The following is a 15,782-nucleotide window of genomic DNA, read 5'->3' as shown; positions in this document are numbered from 1 at the left end:
ACACACAATGATACAACTTTATTCCGTCTGTTCACCTACCATAGGCGATTATTGTTTATGTTCATCACGATACTGATTCACTTTCACGTCCCCTGGTGATAAACATTATAGTAGTTTCAGTTATCATGACGAGCCACAATTTTCTCTCGTTGAATCACATGCATCCTTTCAGTTCATATGCCCCTGCACTTTCGTACGGTCGTTTAACTTTTCCTTAGGTAAGGTATCTACATATGTTTATATGATTGAGTAAACATAAGAATAAAATATGACATAACATGCATATACATCGATCGTACAACACAAGTAATCCAATTTTGTCATACTTTTGCTATTTAGTAACGTTTGGTTTAAACATCATAATAAACAATATTAAACAAACAAAGAAAATATTACACCAACAATATTTTAACACTTCAATGAGCTATAATTATCAAAGCAGTTTATCAAAACAATGTATAATTACCAATCAAAAAAAGAAAAAGTATAATGAGTCAAACAAGTATGTTTTCTTCTTATATATTATTTATTATTTGTTATAAATGTTTTAGTTTGTTAACGTTGCTTGCGGACTATCCTGAGAACACCATGGATCATCCGTGATGAATTGCATCCAAGAATCATCCTTGTCGTCTTCTTCCACACACGATGAAGAAGCCATAGGAACGTCGGGTGACATGGTTTCATAGTCGTTTGTTACTGTCGGAGAATACTGTGATATTGTAGGCACGTTTTCTTGAAACTCCACACATACACCATTCTTCTTGAAAACACGACACAATGCATAAGAGTCCTGTATATATATGTTTACAACAAACATATCAATTTAATAATTCTAAGTTAACTCATAAATACATATATAAAGGAAATGACGGGGTAAATAAATACTTTTGTTTTTTTATAATATTGGGATGGGAGAAGATACTTTTGTCCGATTAGAGTAAAATTCAAAAAGTAAATCAAGACTTTGCTTTGCAATCGAGGATATGTTTGATTCATTGTCACCACAAGTAACGAATATATGTGACACATTTCAATTTTTTTATGTATTTAATTATATTGTGTATGCTAGAAATATTAAATTAACTAGTTCATATTTTAATTTGACTTTATACATATACATGTGTAGGTTATGACATAAATGAATAATCAAACTAACTAGTTTATATAATTTTTTTGAAGTTAAAAGATGAATAACAGTACTGTTTTGTTCCACCTATTCTTGCGATGTATAGCATTCTAAAGTAACCTGTTATAGCTTCAATACAACATCTAATTTAAGACGAAAACTGTATAAACAATTACAATTGTAGTGAGAATGAAAGAGATGCAGTTATTCAGTTTATATGTTCTCATTGTAAAACACATTATGCATTGAATAACCCTCTATATCCACACAATGCATAATCACTTTTAGTTATTATGAAAAGCAATACACATGATTATGTAACACATGAATGCCATTTGGTTGTTCTTGTGCTTAAATCTGATTTTTTATATATGCATAAGTTAATTTTGATTTAGTTTTAGTAACTTGACTAGTGACATACCTGGATACTAAACGTGTCTTGACAATCTTTATCATCGAGTCGATACTCATGCATCACCCAATCGGTCCTAATACCTTGAGGAGCCCGCCCCCGATAATACACCAATGTCTTCTTCATTCCAATGGCACCATGGCTCGAACCTTGACTCATAACTTTCCGATCTTTACCCGTTGATTTCCAGTATCCAGCCCTCGTGGCTCGGTTCGTTCTAAACCCGTTTGGATATTTTCGGTCCCGTGGCCCGAACAAGTACCATTCTGGATCCCGACTCGGTAAGAAAGACTTCTCTGCACACCAATGTAACACATGTTAATCATCCATAAAAGTAATGTTTATAAAAAAGATATATATATATATATATATATATATATATATATATATATATATTAATTACCCATAGAAATCATATTTATTTGTAAATAAATTCAAAATGTTCTATTACCCGTAACAATAATATATATATAAATATACAAGAAGTAATATATATTATATCAATAGTATAAATAATGTTTTGATCAAATACAAATTAAATTAACGTGATTGTGAGAATCAAGTAGTGTAATTATAGCCCGAAAGTGACGTCTCTTTCCCCTTCAAGTTATATATATAACATAGTGTAATTATATACTGTAATTACACTACTTGATTCTCACATTTAGCACGTAAATTTAATTTGTACGTTAACTTTCCCTAATGTATAGCAATTAATATGTATCAATATACTAATCATCCTTATTATTAAAATTTATAAATAAATCCCGAATGTTCATCATCCATAACAATAATACTCATATATAGATTATAGATAATACATTATATCAATAGTATTTACAATATATTAATCATCCATAACAATAATATTTAATAAAAATCATAAGTAAAGATAAAGAAAGAAACCTGCTAACTCCCATGGCTCACATTTATAGAGATCAACTTCAGGGATGATGTCAAGCTCAATCTCTTGGCCATGAACCTTTCTCTTAAGATAATAATTCACAAGCTCTTCATCGGTCGGGTGGAACCGGAAACCAGGAGGTAGTCCAACCGGTGCCATTTTAGAAATCTCTGATCTGATATTGATATTAGTACAACTAGTGAGTGGTATATATTAGTTTTCTATACAGTCTTACAGGTTCAAAGTTGCATGTCTTTGAATCAATTGATAATATCTCTTTAGTTCACTTTAATGCTCTTTAGTAGATTCTTGGACAAACGTGTGTAGCAAGGGATTATCATGTAATGAATCGTGATTGGAACTTTTGTTGTGTGGGCCATCATCTGTGCTTTTGTTTTATATACATGCAGAAACTTGTGGTTTAGGTTACAATAAAAGAAATGGAAAATAATTGAACAAAGAGAAGAAGAACATGTGTTTTATGTATACATATAATAACAATGAAAAACAAGTATTGGCTATAAAGCACATGCTGTATGTATATGTATAACTGAATATTATTAGGAGAATACCCGTATATATGCGTCATGCGTGGTTTTATAGTGAACGATACTGTGGCCGGCGTTTAATCGTTTATATGATAGTTCTCAAAACTCATTACTACATTACGTGAAAACTTAGATGTGTCGTCGTAATAGAGAGTACATTAAGAAACTGAATCAAACTTATCAAACCTAGAATGTTATTAATAGAGAAAATCAAACCAAATAACCAAACCACCTGATCGAATAACTGAATTAACCAAAACCGATCCAATAACTAAATCAACCAAAGCCGGTCGACTATAGAAGTCTAGAACACGGTTACACAAATCCGTTCAACATAGCATCACAACATAACTAAGACAACAGTAATAGCAATTTGTTCATAGCATCACAACATAACTAAAACAGAAATAGTAATTTGTTCATAACATCACAACATGCCATTTCAGACATAGAACATAACCCGTTTCACACTCTCCTTGAGGTCTGGGAGAGGCCTAACGGATGCACATGAAGAGGGCCCACGCGAGCTTCTACCATCCATGCCCCGACCACTGACCACAGACCCACTGTCAGATGTCCCTGGCTCCAAATAAAACCGGGCTCTGAAAGCAGCCAAATGAGCATAATATGCCGGTGGTACTGCATATCAGTAAAGAAATATGTTACGCGTAATGAAGATGGAAATTAATACAAATGGCTCGTTTTGGTTTATGTTTTGTTTCTAGCCAAGCGGAGCTGAGCGAAGCCGACCTCAAGAGTACTCAAGCTCAAGCCCAGATTGTTTTGAGCTCTATGTCGTAAGCTCGAGCTCACGAATAATTTAACAAGCTTAAGCCCGGCTCGTTTCGAGCTTCACGTCTAAAGCTCAATTTCTGCTCGTTTATTATTTAATTTAATAAGTGCTTACGTATAAAAAACTCTTTTTTTTCATTCTTTTTTATATATAACTATATATATATATAGTTTTTTATAGGGTTTGGATCAAATACAAATTAAATTAACGTGCTAAACGTGCGAGTCAAATAGTGTAATTATATATACAAGTAGTGTAATTACACTACATACAAAACACTGCATACAAAACAACTAATTTACATAATTACACTACTTGTATTTATAATTACATTACTTTATTCACATGTTTAGTACAGTTTTTTAGTTTGCATGTTAACTTTCCCCTATATAAATAAAGCTATATTTATAGAAATAATAGGCTCGTTTAAGCTTGCGAGCCTAATAAACCTCAGGTGACCAAACTAAAGTTTAATTAATAATACACGTCCAAACTAAAATATTATGTATGCAAGTTTATGTGGTCGGGTTGATCATTCTGACTCTTTACCCGACCAGCCTGTTAGGCCACCACTAGTAGAAACTATATGCAAGGATAACAACAAAACTCACCAATGGAAACCGATCTTGTGCACCTAGCATATCTGTTAAAGTTAAGAACACAAAAGAATATAAGTAAAATAAACTATAAGAACTAAATAAATCAAAAATATCGGGGAATAAAATAGAAACGAGCATACGTATAACAGAGATTATTCGTGAGTGATTGCAGGTCATCAGCTGAAAACTTGTTGTCATCCCACAATACATGGTAAAGGGCCGGGCGGCTTGTACCCTGTTTACCAATATTAAAACATATTTAAATTCTAAGAACTAAAGAAATATTTCAATAATATATGTATATATGTATATTTACCTGAATTCCAGCATGGCTACACAAATAAAAATCAAACTCGGTAGGATGGCAAATCTTTGAATCAACAACAGTGCCTGTAGCGTGATTCCAACATGTAAAAAATTAATTTGCAATTATATAGATAAGAGAAAAACGAGGGATATCAAATAGAGTAGAAAAGTCAATACTCAAGAGCATACCGGGCATTATATTTCCACTCCTGTCAACAGAACTACTGTCACGTGGGTTGTCTGGAAATAATCGGGTGTGATGGCGTTTTTGAACCACAACAAATGTCACTGGAGGCTGATAATTTGGCTCCAATGATGCACAAGCCTGACACAATTCGGTAAAAAGTAAAAATAAATAAAAAAATAAGCTTATAAGAATATCACATTGTTAGTTGAATATTTAGTCTATTTCTTGTTTATTAATTTGTGGCCCATGGGCCCGTCACCCGTGTATAAACGTCTCCAGCGTTCCTCTTGTATATATTGAGGGTTCTCCCTCATATGTTATTCATTCAAATATTTCCCACTTCGTTACACATATTATTCATTCAGAAAAGTATATTTCCATTGAAATAATATAACTTTTGTAATCATATCTGGCAGACTAATTATTTATACCAATCTTTCAAAAAATAGACAAAAGGATGTTTCTAGACTTTTATAAGAAAATCATATTATTCATTTAAAACAGTATATTAGCATTGAAATAGCATAACTTTTGTAATCATATCTGCCACACTAATTATTATTTATACCATTTGTTTTAAATAGACAAAAGGGCATACCAAAATATTAACCAATTTGACCTGTTAAGACCCGCCCATGAATATGAAAAACAAGAAAAAAAAAATAGAAAATTACCTTACGGATTGCATCAAGTTCATAAAGTAGAACTTGATAGAACTGGCCTTCACTCACACCATCCCTTTGTAATCAAATGTACAATAAAAAGATGAGTAAATATATTTGGAATGAAGAAATATAATAATAAAAAAACAATAAAGTACCTGTAGAAGATGATACGCTCTGGTTTTTGCCCAGTTGCTCTCCAGAATGATAGCAGAAGTTCCCTATTTTTTTGTGCATAATCAAACTCATACGAGACACTATTAATCAGGATAGTCACTCTAGCCTGTTAATAAACAGGTAATGTTCGGGTTGACCTCTTTAACCCGTTTAATTAATTAGGTGGTACTCGTGTTGACATGTTTAATCCCCAGTAAATTAAGCAGGTCCACCTGTCAACAGATTAAAAAAGTTGACCAGTTAACCCGTTTATAACTTGATTACAACCCATCAACCTATTTGACTCGTTTACAACTTAAATGACTTGAGCCAGATCTCAAGACTCAAAATAACCTTGTATAATAAACGAGACCAAGCCCGAGTTTCACTTATCGAGCTTGAGCTGGCTCACAAGCCTATTATTTATATAAGTTTATTTAATATAGTAAATACATATTTAAATAATAGAATTATTATTATGTAAAAATTGAATAAAAATTGAATACAAAATAACTAAATAATATATATCTACCTATACTAATAAAAAATAATGAGGATGATGTGTCAGTCCCATATTCAGTGGCGAAGATTGCTTAGGGCCAGGGGTGGCCCCGCCCCCCCCCCCCCCCCTGTTTTTTTACGCAGTAGTGCAAATTTACCCGTTTTCGTCCGGAATTTTTTATACGTAGTGTAAATTTAGACGTTTTCGGCCCAAATTTTTTATACGTAGTGTAAATTTTAGCCGTTTTCAAACCGAAATTTCTTATACGTAGTGTAAAATTTAGCCGTTTTCGGCCGAAATTTCTTATATGTAGCATAAAATTTAGCCATTTTCGGCCGAAATGTCTTATACGTAGTGTAAAATTTAGCTGTTTTCGGCCTAAATGTCTTATATGTAGTGTAAAATTTAGCCGTTTTCGGCCGAAATTTTTTATACGTAGTTTAAACTTAGCCCCTTTTGGCCGAATATTTGAGCCCGGTCACCTTCGTTTGTGAAATCTTGTATACATTTTGAATCCGGCCCCCTCGGTGTCTTAGTCCAAGCTTCGCCACTGCCCATATTCATACTTGGCTAATTTTTCCCGCTCAAATTCCTAATAGCTTTTTATAGCTAATATAGGAACGTTCCATATAATAAAGATTATATATTCTAAAATTGGATAACCTACCTATACTATTAAAGCAAAATAATTCTTCCACATGTCATTCAATTAGAGTAGCCAACTAGAATGCCAACTAATACTATAACTATTTATAGAATTACTAACAAAGTAACAAATGTAACTTTAGTTTTTAAATGTTGTATTAAATGAGCTTTTTAGACAATTATCCTATTTATGTTATATTTAAAAATAATTAAAATCATAAATGAATATAATTAATTAATAGATAATAAACGAGCCAAGCTCGAGCTTGGAAAACTACTCATGAGCCAAGCTGGAACTTTAGACATAGAGCTCAAAATGACCCGAGCTCCAGCTATGGTAAGTTAAATAAACCGTGCTAGAGCCTAGTCGAGGTCGGGTCAACTCATTAGCACCCCCTTACTTCTAGCCCCTTGATTGCAGTTGTAATCACATTAATACTAACTATTTATTAAAAATTAAAGATTAAAACCGAATAGAGAGTAACTAGAGCATACTTGATCATGCCACCACACACTTTATTTCCATCAGGATCACACGATTCCTTGTAAAGATCTTCAATGAGTTCTTGACGGGGACTTTGTGCACAAACCAATCCCACATATTTCGTAATCTCGGGCCAATCGTTAGAAGCCACTACCTACATTTCATTAAAATAATTCATCATTATAACTTCAGACTGGAATAATAATATGTCTGACTGTTTGCTTATATAAGAGTTAATTACTCAAAGGGTCCCTGTAGTACGTCCATACTGCAAGTTTGGTCCTTAAGTTTGAAAATCTACAATATATATTTGTATCGTCCAACTATTTCGAACATGGATGGTCCTTGTATTGGATGGGCGTTAGTTTTTCCATTTAAGTGCATGTGAAATGACTAAAATACCCCTCATGCTAAACGACAAAAAATTAAAAAGATTAAGGACTCATCTCTTCCTAAATTGACACATATTTATTTAGAAATTGTGGGCCCCACCACCACCATCTTCTTGTAAAATGGACTACCACAAGACCATCCGGATAATCAACTCTCCATACAATTAAGGGGAACCCTCAATGTATAGGAAACAAACCAGAACCCCTAGACATACCTATAACAGGCCCGTGGGCTAAAGACAAATAAACTAGTGATAATAAACCCTAATGATAATTAACAAGAGCTAAAAGAAAAGAAAAACAATAACAGATGATAGAAACTTACAGCTGCAATGGAGGGGCTTGAATCATCTCGGGATTGAGGATGGGTGACATCAGCACCAAATATGATGGTTGGGACATCAGTGATGTTAGGAATGTGTCCTGAGACTGCATCAACAAGAACAGTGTTCCTTCCACCGACCTTAACGTTTATTTTTAATACAATATTGGAAAGGTATTGCTTAGTCGGCCTAAACACGTTTTTTGTTAAACAGCATTGTGAAACGATGCCAAGATCAGTCTCACATATCTTTTTCAAGTCACCTGGGCGAAAAGAATATTTATTATACCAATTAAGCTGAAAATGAAACCGCTTAAAACCGATGCCTAAGTGAGTTCTGATTCCAAAAATTTTAATTAATGGGAACAAGAAGCTAAAAAAAGTTATTCGGTTTATTCGGTCAAAACAGAAAACTGAACCATGTTTGAATTTGGTTTTCGGTTAGGTATTGAACTATCTAAATTCAGTTCATTTTTTGGTTGACTGAAAAAATCTTCAAACCTAACCGGTGAACAACCAACTGAAAATTTTTTAAAAATTTTTCAGTCGAAATCTACATAAAATTTCCTTGATTAGCTCGTAAGAAAATGAGTCAAGTGTCTTTTTTAATGCATAAAACCTCTCTATTACTGATATAACGTAGTTTTATATTTTACAAAAATATATATATTTTAGACAAAAAAAAAGGTTTTGGCCTTTCTGCCCCACCTGACCCGTATCAAGAATTACCGTTTTGACAGGTTTTGCCACCTCGAATTCCGATATATAATAGTAAACAAATACTAATCAAGCGGGTCAAAACTTAATACCATAAAGTGAGCCATTGTTGTTGGGTAGAATGAAAAGTATCAAATCAAGCTCCTTTTTGCAGGGCTGAAGTTTAATCATGGCATCACGGAACCAAGCCTGCAAGACTCCCTCAAACCTATCAGGGCGACCACTAAGTACAGGGAGCAAAGGCTCAAGCTTGAAGTCCTGCAAAAGCAAAACAATGAAAGAAGGTAAACGATCAACAGACATTTGACTTGCAAATGTTTTTTTTAAATAGACAAAAGAGTGTTGTTGACAATACCATGCCACAAGTATTGCACATTCGTGCAATCTCTGAACAAAAATTACGAGCCATATTATCTTGAACACTCCTTTCAAAGTTTATGCAGATCCAGTTAGCGACTGTTCCACCATTCACCAGTTTCTGTCACAAATATCGTAATCTAACAGCACTATCTTTATGAATCTCTGATAATAGAGATCAATTGTGGATGTTTAAAAAATAAAATAACAAAAAAAACATTTAATAGGATGGGGTGTGTATGAAACCGAAATAACCATACAGTACCCGGGATAACCGAACCGAAATAACCTGAACACAGAAGCAAAAAAGCAAAACGAGGGTGGTTTTATGTTTTTTTAAAAAACCAATCTTTTGGTTCGGTTTTGGTTTTGCAATCAACCAAAAATGAAAAAAAAAAACAATTTCAAGTAACTTATAAGAATTAAATAAATTGTGTAGCCGAAAAAAATAACAAAAAAGATTTAGGCCCAAAGTCATTATTTTGGACCTATTTTTCCCGCCCAACATTTTCAAGCCCAAATGGTAAAACCAAAAAAACTGAAACAAAATGGTTTTCAAAAGTTTCAAGCCCAAATTAATTATTTTGGGCTAACTTTTTCAGCCCAAAATTTTTAAGCCCAGATCGTAAAACTAAAACAGAGGAGTTTTTAAAAGTTTCAAGCCCAAATTCATTGTTTTGGGCCAATTATTTCAGCCCAATACTTGTAAACGCAAATGATAAAATCAAAACAAAACGGTTTTCAAAAGTTGCATGCCCGAATTCATAATTTTGGGCCATTTTTTTGGGAGTCTGGGACTAAACTCAGTAAGCCCAAATGGTAAACCGAAGAAACTGAAACAGAACGATTTTTAAAAGTTTTAAGCCCAAATTCATTATTTTGGCCCAATTATTTCAGCCCAAAATTTTTAATCCCAGTTGATAAACGGAATAGAGCGTTTTGAAAAGTTTCAAGCCCAAATTCAATATATTGGGCCAATTATTTCAGCCCAAGACATGTAAGCCCAAATGCTATAACCGAAATAGAACGGTTTACCAAAATCAATTTTTTGGGCCATAAGTTTTCAAGCCTAAATAGTAAAACCAAAACAGAACAGTTTCAATAACCAAAAACCAAATTTTCGGTTTTCCATTCGGTTTGAGCCCATTCTGTCCCAAACAGACCCATGCACACCCCTAAAATAGAGGACTAACTACCTTGTTCATCATGCTCCATTGGTCAACTTGAGGCAAACAGTCCCATTCACGACCCGTTTCATGATATTTAAGCTATCAAAATCAAAGAAAGAAAACAGTTAGAAAAGGTGCAGAGTAATCAACAGATCAGAAACTGCTCACTTACCAGTGGAGGAGGCAATATTCGGGCTTCAACCGAGGCAGGTTCTGTGCTAATTTTTAATCCAAACTCTTTAGCATAAGGATCCTGGTCATAAGCATTTTCTCTCACGGTCTGCACAAACAAGTAATATTAAGAATCCCAATGTTTAAACCGCAAACCATTTAACCGTGTTGAATTTTTACATGGCCGGATGGGTTGGTCAAGTAGATAGCGTTACATAGGGGTGTTCATGAACCGCCGAAACCAACTGAACTGTCCAAACCAAAGAAAATTGGTTGGTTTGACCAGTTTGAAATATGCATGTTCCAGTTCATGATTCAGTTTTAACGATTTGACATTTACGGTTCGGATTACGAATTTTGAACATGAAACCAGCTAAGTAACCGAACCTGCCGTTTTAACATTTTTTATTATTATTATTGTTGTTGTTGTTGTTGTTATTGTTATTATTGTTATTGCTTGTTTTAGGAATATAAAGTTATGCATATAAATTATATTCATGAACAATCTTTATCATATTTTTAATTAACACAAAACTATATTTTTTTATATATAGTTTATCCAAAATACAAATCCGACCAAACCAAACCGTTTAATATTTATTATTTTTCTTTATTTAAGGAATATACAGTTACGTATACATAATTACATATTATAGTCGTGAACAACCTTTATCGTTTATTTAAACTTTAACAAAAAAAGGGTTCATTTTCTTTATTGTCTAAAACACAAAACCAACAAGATCAAACCGTAAAACCAGCCGGTTCGATTTAAAATTTTAAATTGTAACAGATTTGGCCAAAAACTTATATCAAAATCAAATGAAACGAACCTGATGTCAAGGTTGCATATGCTTCAAATTGAAACCTTTAAGGTTCTTTTATTTGACCACAACTAGTAGAGCCAATTTATGCAAATTGCCCTTTAAAGAACAAAAACATCTGATCAAACACAAAAGCGAACCTTGAGAATAGTGCGCTCTCTCTCATGAGGACGCTGACATGTAACCTTAAGTAAGGCAGAAATTTGTTTCTCATTTAGCCTCTTTGAACACCTCTGGCCCTCTACAATCTTGCATACCTCCATTGGCAAATAATTTTGCCTCTTGTTATTCCCGACTTGCAAGCACGGCCATTGCACATGTTGGATGGAAAACCCGTAAGTGTCCCGAAAGTAATCAACCAAATACACCGTCTCACCTCTCTCACCAACTGGGAACCTAATGCATGATAAAGGAAATGAAGCAGGTCAAGATTTAGTCAGCACAAAGTTCAAGTTAAGTTCAGGTTTTCACTTTAGCTCTTGTGTCGGTTGAGATGTTAAACCAGATATGTTGAACTTCCGACGCATGTCTCCACGATGAGTAACTTGAACCTTGATTCCTTTAAGTGCTTTTTTTATCTGGTTAGCGTAACAATGTCAAATATACATCAATGATTGTTCTATAAAATTACAAAACTGCAGAGGTGTAAACTACCAAGCCGCTCGTGAGATCGGCTTGCTAAAGCTCGATTTGATAAAAGAGCTAGCTATCAAGCTCATGTACTCTCACGAACCTACTATTTATATAACTTTTATTAATTATATTATGTTTATATTTACATAATAATTATTACTATAAATAAAATAAGGTAAAAATATTTAAATGATATATATATATATATATATCAAAATTATAATAATGAACATACAAAAATAATTATAAATGTATATAAATGAACAAACTAATATAGCATTTGATGTTACCTACTTTGAGTTTTTACAGGTATATAAATAAAGCAATAAAACATTTGATGTACGTAAATGATATAAATAAACTAATAATGTGTATTATTTAATATATCAAAGTTATAATGATATATACATTAAAATAATAATTAATGTATATGAGTATATCAATAAACTAATATAATCATTATAAATATATATAAATAATAAGTGAGCCTAACTCGAGCTCTCATAACTTAAACGAGCCACACTCTATCTTAGGCGATCTCGGGCTCATTTAAACCCCTAGACCTGCTACAGTTCAAAAAAAGGCTAACCTTCACGCGATCATAATCAGATAAAGGTCTTGTTGAATCATCCTTTTTCAGAAGCTCTTTGACAAAGTCAATCACAGGCAGCGGCTCAATGAATACAGTTGAAGACATATCTACAGTCCAACACGTCACACAATTCTATCACTTAAACAACTTATTTTATTAGCTTTACACTTAAGAAAAATAAACTAACCAATGTTTAACGACAATCCCATCTGTGTAGGCCGCATGCTCTGATAGAACCCACGCCAACTCTCCAGCCCCTCACCGAGTGATTGTTTACGACCCAAATGAGGAGAATAAAATGACCGACCCACAGGTGTATACCTACATATAATTGAATAGATAACTAATTAATATCATTACATATGTTTAAAATTATCAACCAAATATTTATTTCTTTTTACCGATTAGTAGGCAACTCCCGTAAAACAATATCCAGAACCCTAAGCGTGTCTTGAGGGGTGTCTAACACCTGTCCCCTTAGATACATTTCAAGGTGATTTAAACTGGCACGTGAAGCCAGTTTTATCACAACTTTGAATTCTTTGTCTTGCCTGCATAAAAAATGAAATGCAAAGATTTTTAAAAACATGTTCAAGTGAAAGAAAATGACAAATTTAATTAAAGTGTAGATACTTGGTTCGGCGTGAACTGTTCTTGTCTTCTAGAAGAGTGATTTTGAACTCTTGGGAAATAAAGGGAAGAGGGCCCGCTGTATAAAGACTCCTGCTTCCATCATATACGGGAAGCCTCTTCTTAAGATCCGAGCTTCTGTATAGTTTCACTAGTTGTGCCATTACAGCACGGTTCACGCTCGTCACCTCTGGAGTGATTGTCACCTATACCAATAGAAAAAGGAAATAATCATGTGCCAAACTAAAAGCTGAACTACACGAATGGGGTTGTTTAGAAAGCTCGTGGCTTGATAAAAAACCCTGCTCAAAATCGGCTCTGTAAATATGCCCAGCCAAGCCGGCTTAGTCTGAAAACGAGTCAACCCGACTCAGTTTGTAAACAAGCCAGGTCAGTTCAGTCTGAAAATGAGTAACTATTATTTTTAGATTTATAAACTATATCCCAAATTTTAATATATATAAATTATGACTTCTTTAGTTTATAAATTCTTCATTGCATATGTTACAAATATTATTTTGAGTTATACATATATATGTGTGTGTAAAATATAAAAAAAAATCTAATAAAATATTTTTTGTTATAAATAAACGAGTGGTTCAAGCTTTTGACGAGTCGAGCTCGAGCTCAACACTTCTGCTCGTTAAGATAAACAAGCCAAGCCCATCCTGGCTCGGCTCTACTCTGCCTGTGGCTGTACACACGGATAAAACTTGCAACATCACAAAATTATTAAAAAAAAAACTCACATCATATTGGTATAAATCCTTATCAGGCAATTCAGCAAAAAAGTGGTTTGCCTTGACGATGCACCTGGTCCCTCTGCGACCCAATCCTGGACGCAACGGGGGTCTCATCGACTCGCTGGAAGCTATTGCAACCTTAATGGGCTCTTGTTGTTTCACAGAAACCTGCTGAGACTGTTCCACTTCATGAATCACGGGCTGTTGAGATGACTTTGTTGCTTGGTACAGGTCGGGGTTTGACAATCTGGAAGGCTCGGGCCCACCACGATGCTGATGTGGATCAGTTTGTTTTAGATATTTATGTTGAGGTTTTTCAGGAGATCTACGGGAACCCCTATCAGTATGTCGCCCACTTCCATCACCCCTTTCATCCCGGTGTCTTCTTCTTTGTGGCTCATAACCACCCTCCCAGGACCCACGACTTTCCTGACCCCTTGAACCTTCACTCCTTCTTTCCTGGGGTAGTTCAGGAGATCCACCACGATACCGCTGGGAACCACCACCACCATCGTCTCCACCCTCCCGGGGCCCACGGCTTTCCCATCCCCTTGAACCTTCACTCCTTTTCTCCCGGGGCGGTTCAGGAGATCCACCACGATACCGTTGGGAACCACCACTGCCATCGTCTCCACCCTCCCGAGGCCCACGACTTTCCCGTACCCTTGAACCTTCACTCCTTTTCTCCCAGGTCCGTTCAGGAGATCCACCACGATACCGCTGGGAACCACCATCACCATCGTGTCCACCCCTTTGATCCCTGTGATGACTTCGTCGTGGCGGTCCACCACCCTGGTAACTACCCTGACCATCTTGATAACCACCTTGTCTATCATGATAACGATCCCGATAATGATCTCTATAACCATCCAGTTCACTTTTAGAACCACTCTGTCTACCATGATAACCATCCTGGTAACCACCCTGCCGCCCTCCATGACGGCTGTGTTGATCCGTACCAGCCTCTTGGGGCTCAGGGCTTTCACCTTCGCTAGAACTATTAGTCCTCTTCCTTATCATTATTACTCCTATAACAAACAAAAACAAACTCCAATTTAACTACCATAAAAGCTAACATGAATAACAAATTGTAATGTTTAACCGAATCAGGTATAATGGAGGGAAAACCCTTTATATACAAAGAAACAAACCGTAGAGAAACTTATGCCATACAAAACTAATAATCCATAATCATTAAACAATAATAATAGCTATAGAGCACATCAAACAAAGTCATACAGTGAAATTCATAATCATTAACACTAATAATGTGCCTTTCAAAAAAAAAAGAAATTAATACTAATAATATAAAATAATAATAATAATAATAATAATCGTACTCAGTATATCCCACCAATAGCAAAGCTATGGTAGGGTCTGAGGAGGGTAAGATGTAGAAAGCCTTACCTCTACCCCGTAGGAATAGAGAGGCTGCTTCCGGTGAGACCCCCGGCTCGATAGTAGTTTTGCATCAAGCCTTGGACATAAGGCACATAACACTCAACCATTGGGACACCGGCCGATTGGTGCATGTACCCTTGTCTTTCGGCTATCAACGCCACCACATGATGCCTGATTAACCTTCCGCCACTTTTAATGTTATTTTCACGAGATTAGTAAAATAACGTCAAAATGTAGACCTTCCGCCACTTTGCATGTACCCTTGTCTTTCGGCTATCAACACCACCACATATATTTTTATTATTTACTTTGAATTTTAAGAAATACTCCCTTCGTCCCATTAGAAGCGTCTACATTTCCTTTTTTATTTAAAGATAAATAATAATAATCATCTTTAAAGATTAATGAACCACAAGAGATACACACAAACAATACATAGAGCTTATAAATTACAGCAGTGATAATTAGTTAACAAGACATAAATAAGCAATTAATGAATGAATGAAT

The 15,782-nt window shown here is 34.7% G+C and overlaps 2 protein-coding genes across 2 annotated transcripts; both read right to left on the bottom strand.

Annotated features, from left to right (window-relative positions):
• Window positions 1–501: 501 nt before the first annotated feature.
• Window positions 502–2,610, bottom strand: LOC143561405 (NAC domain-containing protein 54-like). The gene is made up of 3 exons (XM_077049498.1): window positions 2,448–2,610; window positions 1,551–1,837; window positions 502–793 (listed from the first exon to the last, which is right to left on the bottom strand). The coding sequence occupies exons 1-3, from the start codon at window positions 2,602–2,604 to the stop codon at window positions 548–550; spliced, it is 690 nt and encodes a 229-aa protein (XP_076905613.1). The 5' UTR covers window positions 2,605–2,610; the 3' UTR covers window positions 502–547.
• A 651-nt stretch (window positions 2,611–3,261) lies between these two features.
• On the bottom strand, window positions 3,262–15,145 carry LOC143561407 (protein argonaute 1-like). Its single transcript, XM_077049500.1, has 20 exons — window positions 13,881–15,145; window positions 13,135–13,337; window positions 12,903–13,052; window positions 12,689–12,822; window positions 12,499–12,608; window positions 11,748–11,854; window positions 11,417–11,672; window positions 10,457–10,564; window positions 10,312–10,383; window positions 9,114–9,236; window positions 8,851–9,016; window positions 8,045–8,304; window positions 7,339–7,481; window positions 5,699–5,761; window positions 5,553–5,616; window positions 4,881–5,016; window positions 4,702–4,775; window positions 4,526–4,620; window positions 4,398–4,429; window positions 3,262–3,632 (listed from the first exon to the last, which is right to left on the bottom strand). Exons 1-20 carry the CDS (start codon window positions 14,892–14,894, stop codon window positions 3,436–3,438), a joined length of 3,507 nt encoding a protein of 1,168 aa, XP_076905615.1. The 5' UTR covers window positions 14,895–15,145; the 3' UTR covers window positions 3,262–3,435.
• Between the last annotated feature and the right edge of the window lie 637 nt (window positions 15,146–15,782).

This window comes from Bidens hawaiensis, unplaced genomic scaffold (assembly GCF_021521415.1).
Source record: "Bidens hawaiensis isolate Kalapana, Puna unplaced genomic scaffold, B.hawaiensis_p1.1 tig00020674_1, whole genome shotgun sequence".
NCBI lineage: Eukaryota > Viridiplantae > Streptophyta > Magnoliopsida > Asterales > Asteraceae > Bidens > Bidens hawaiensis.
This window is presented reverse-complemented; position numbering and strand designations above follow the sequence as displayed.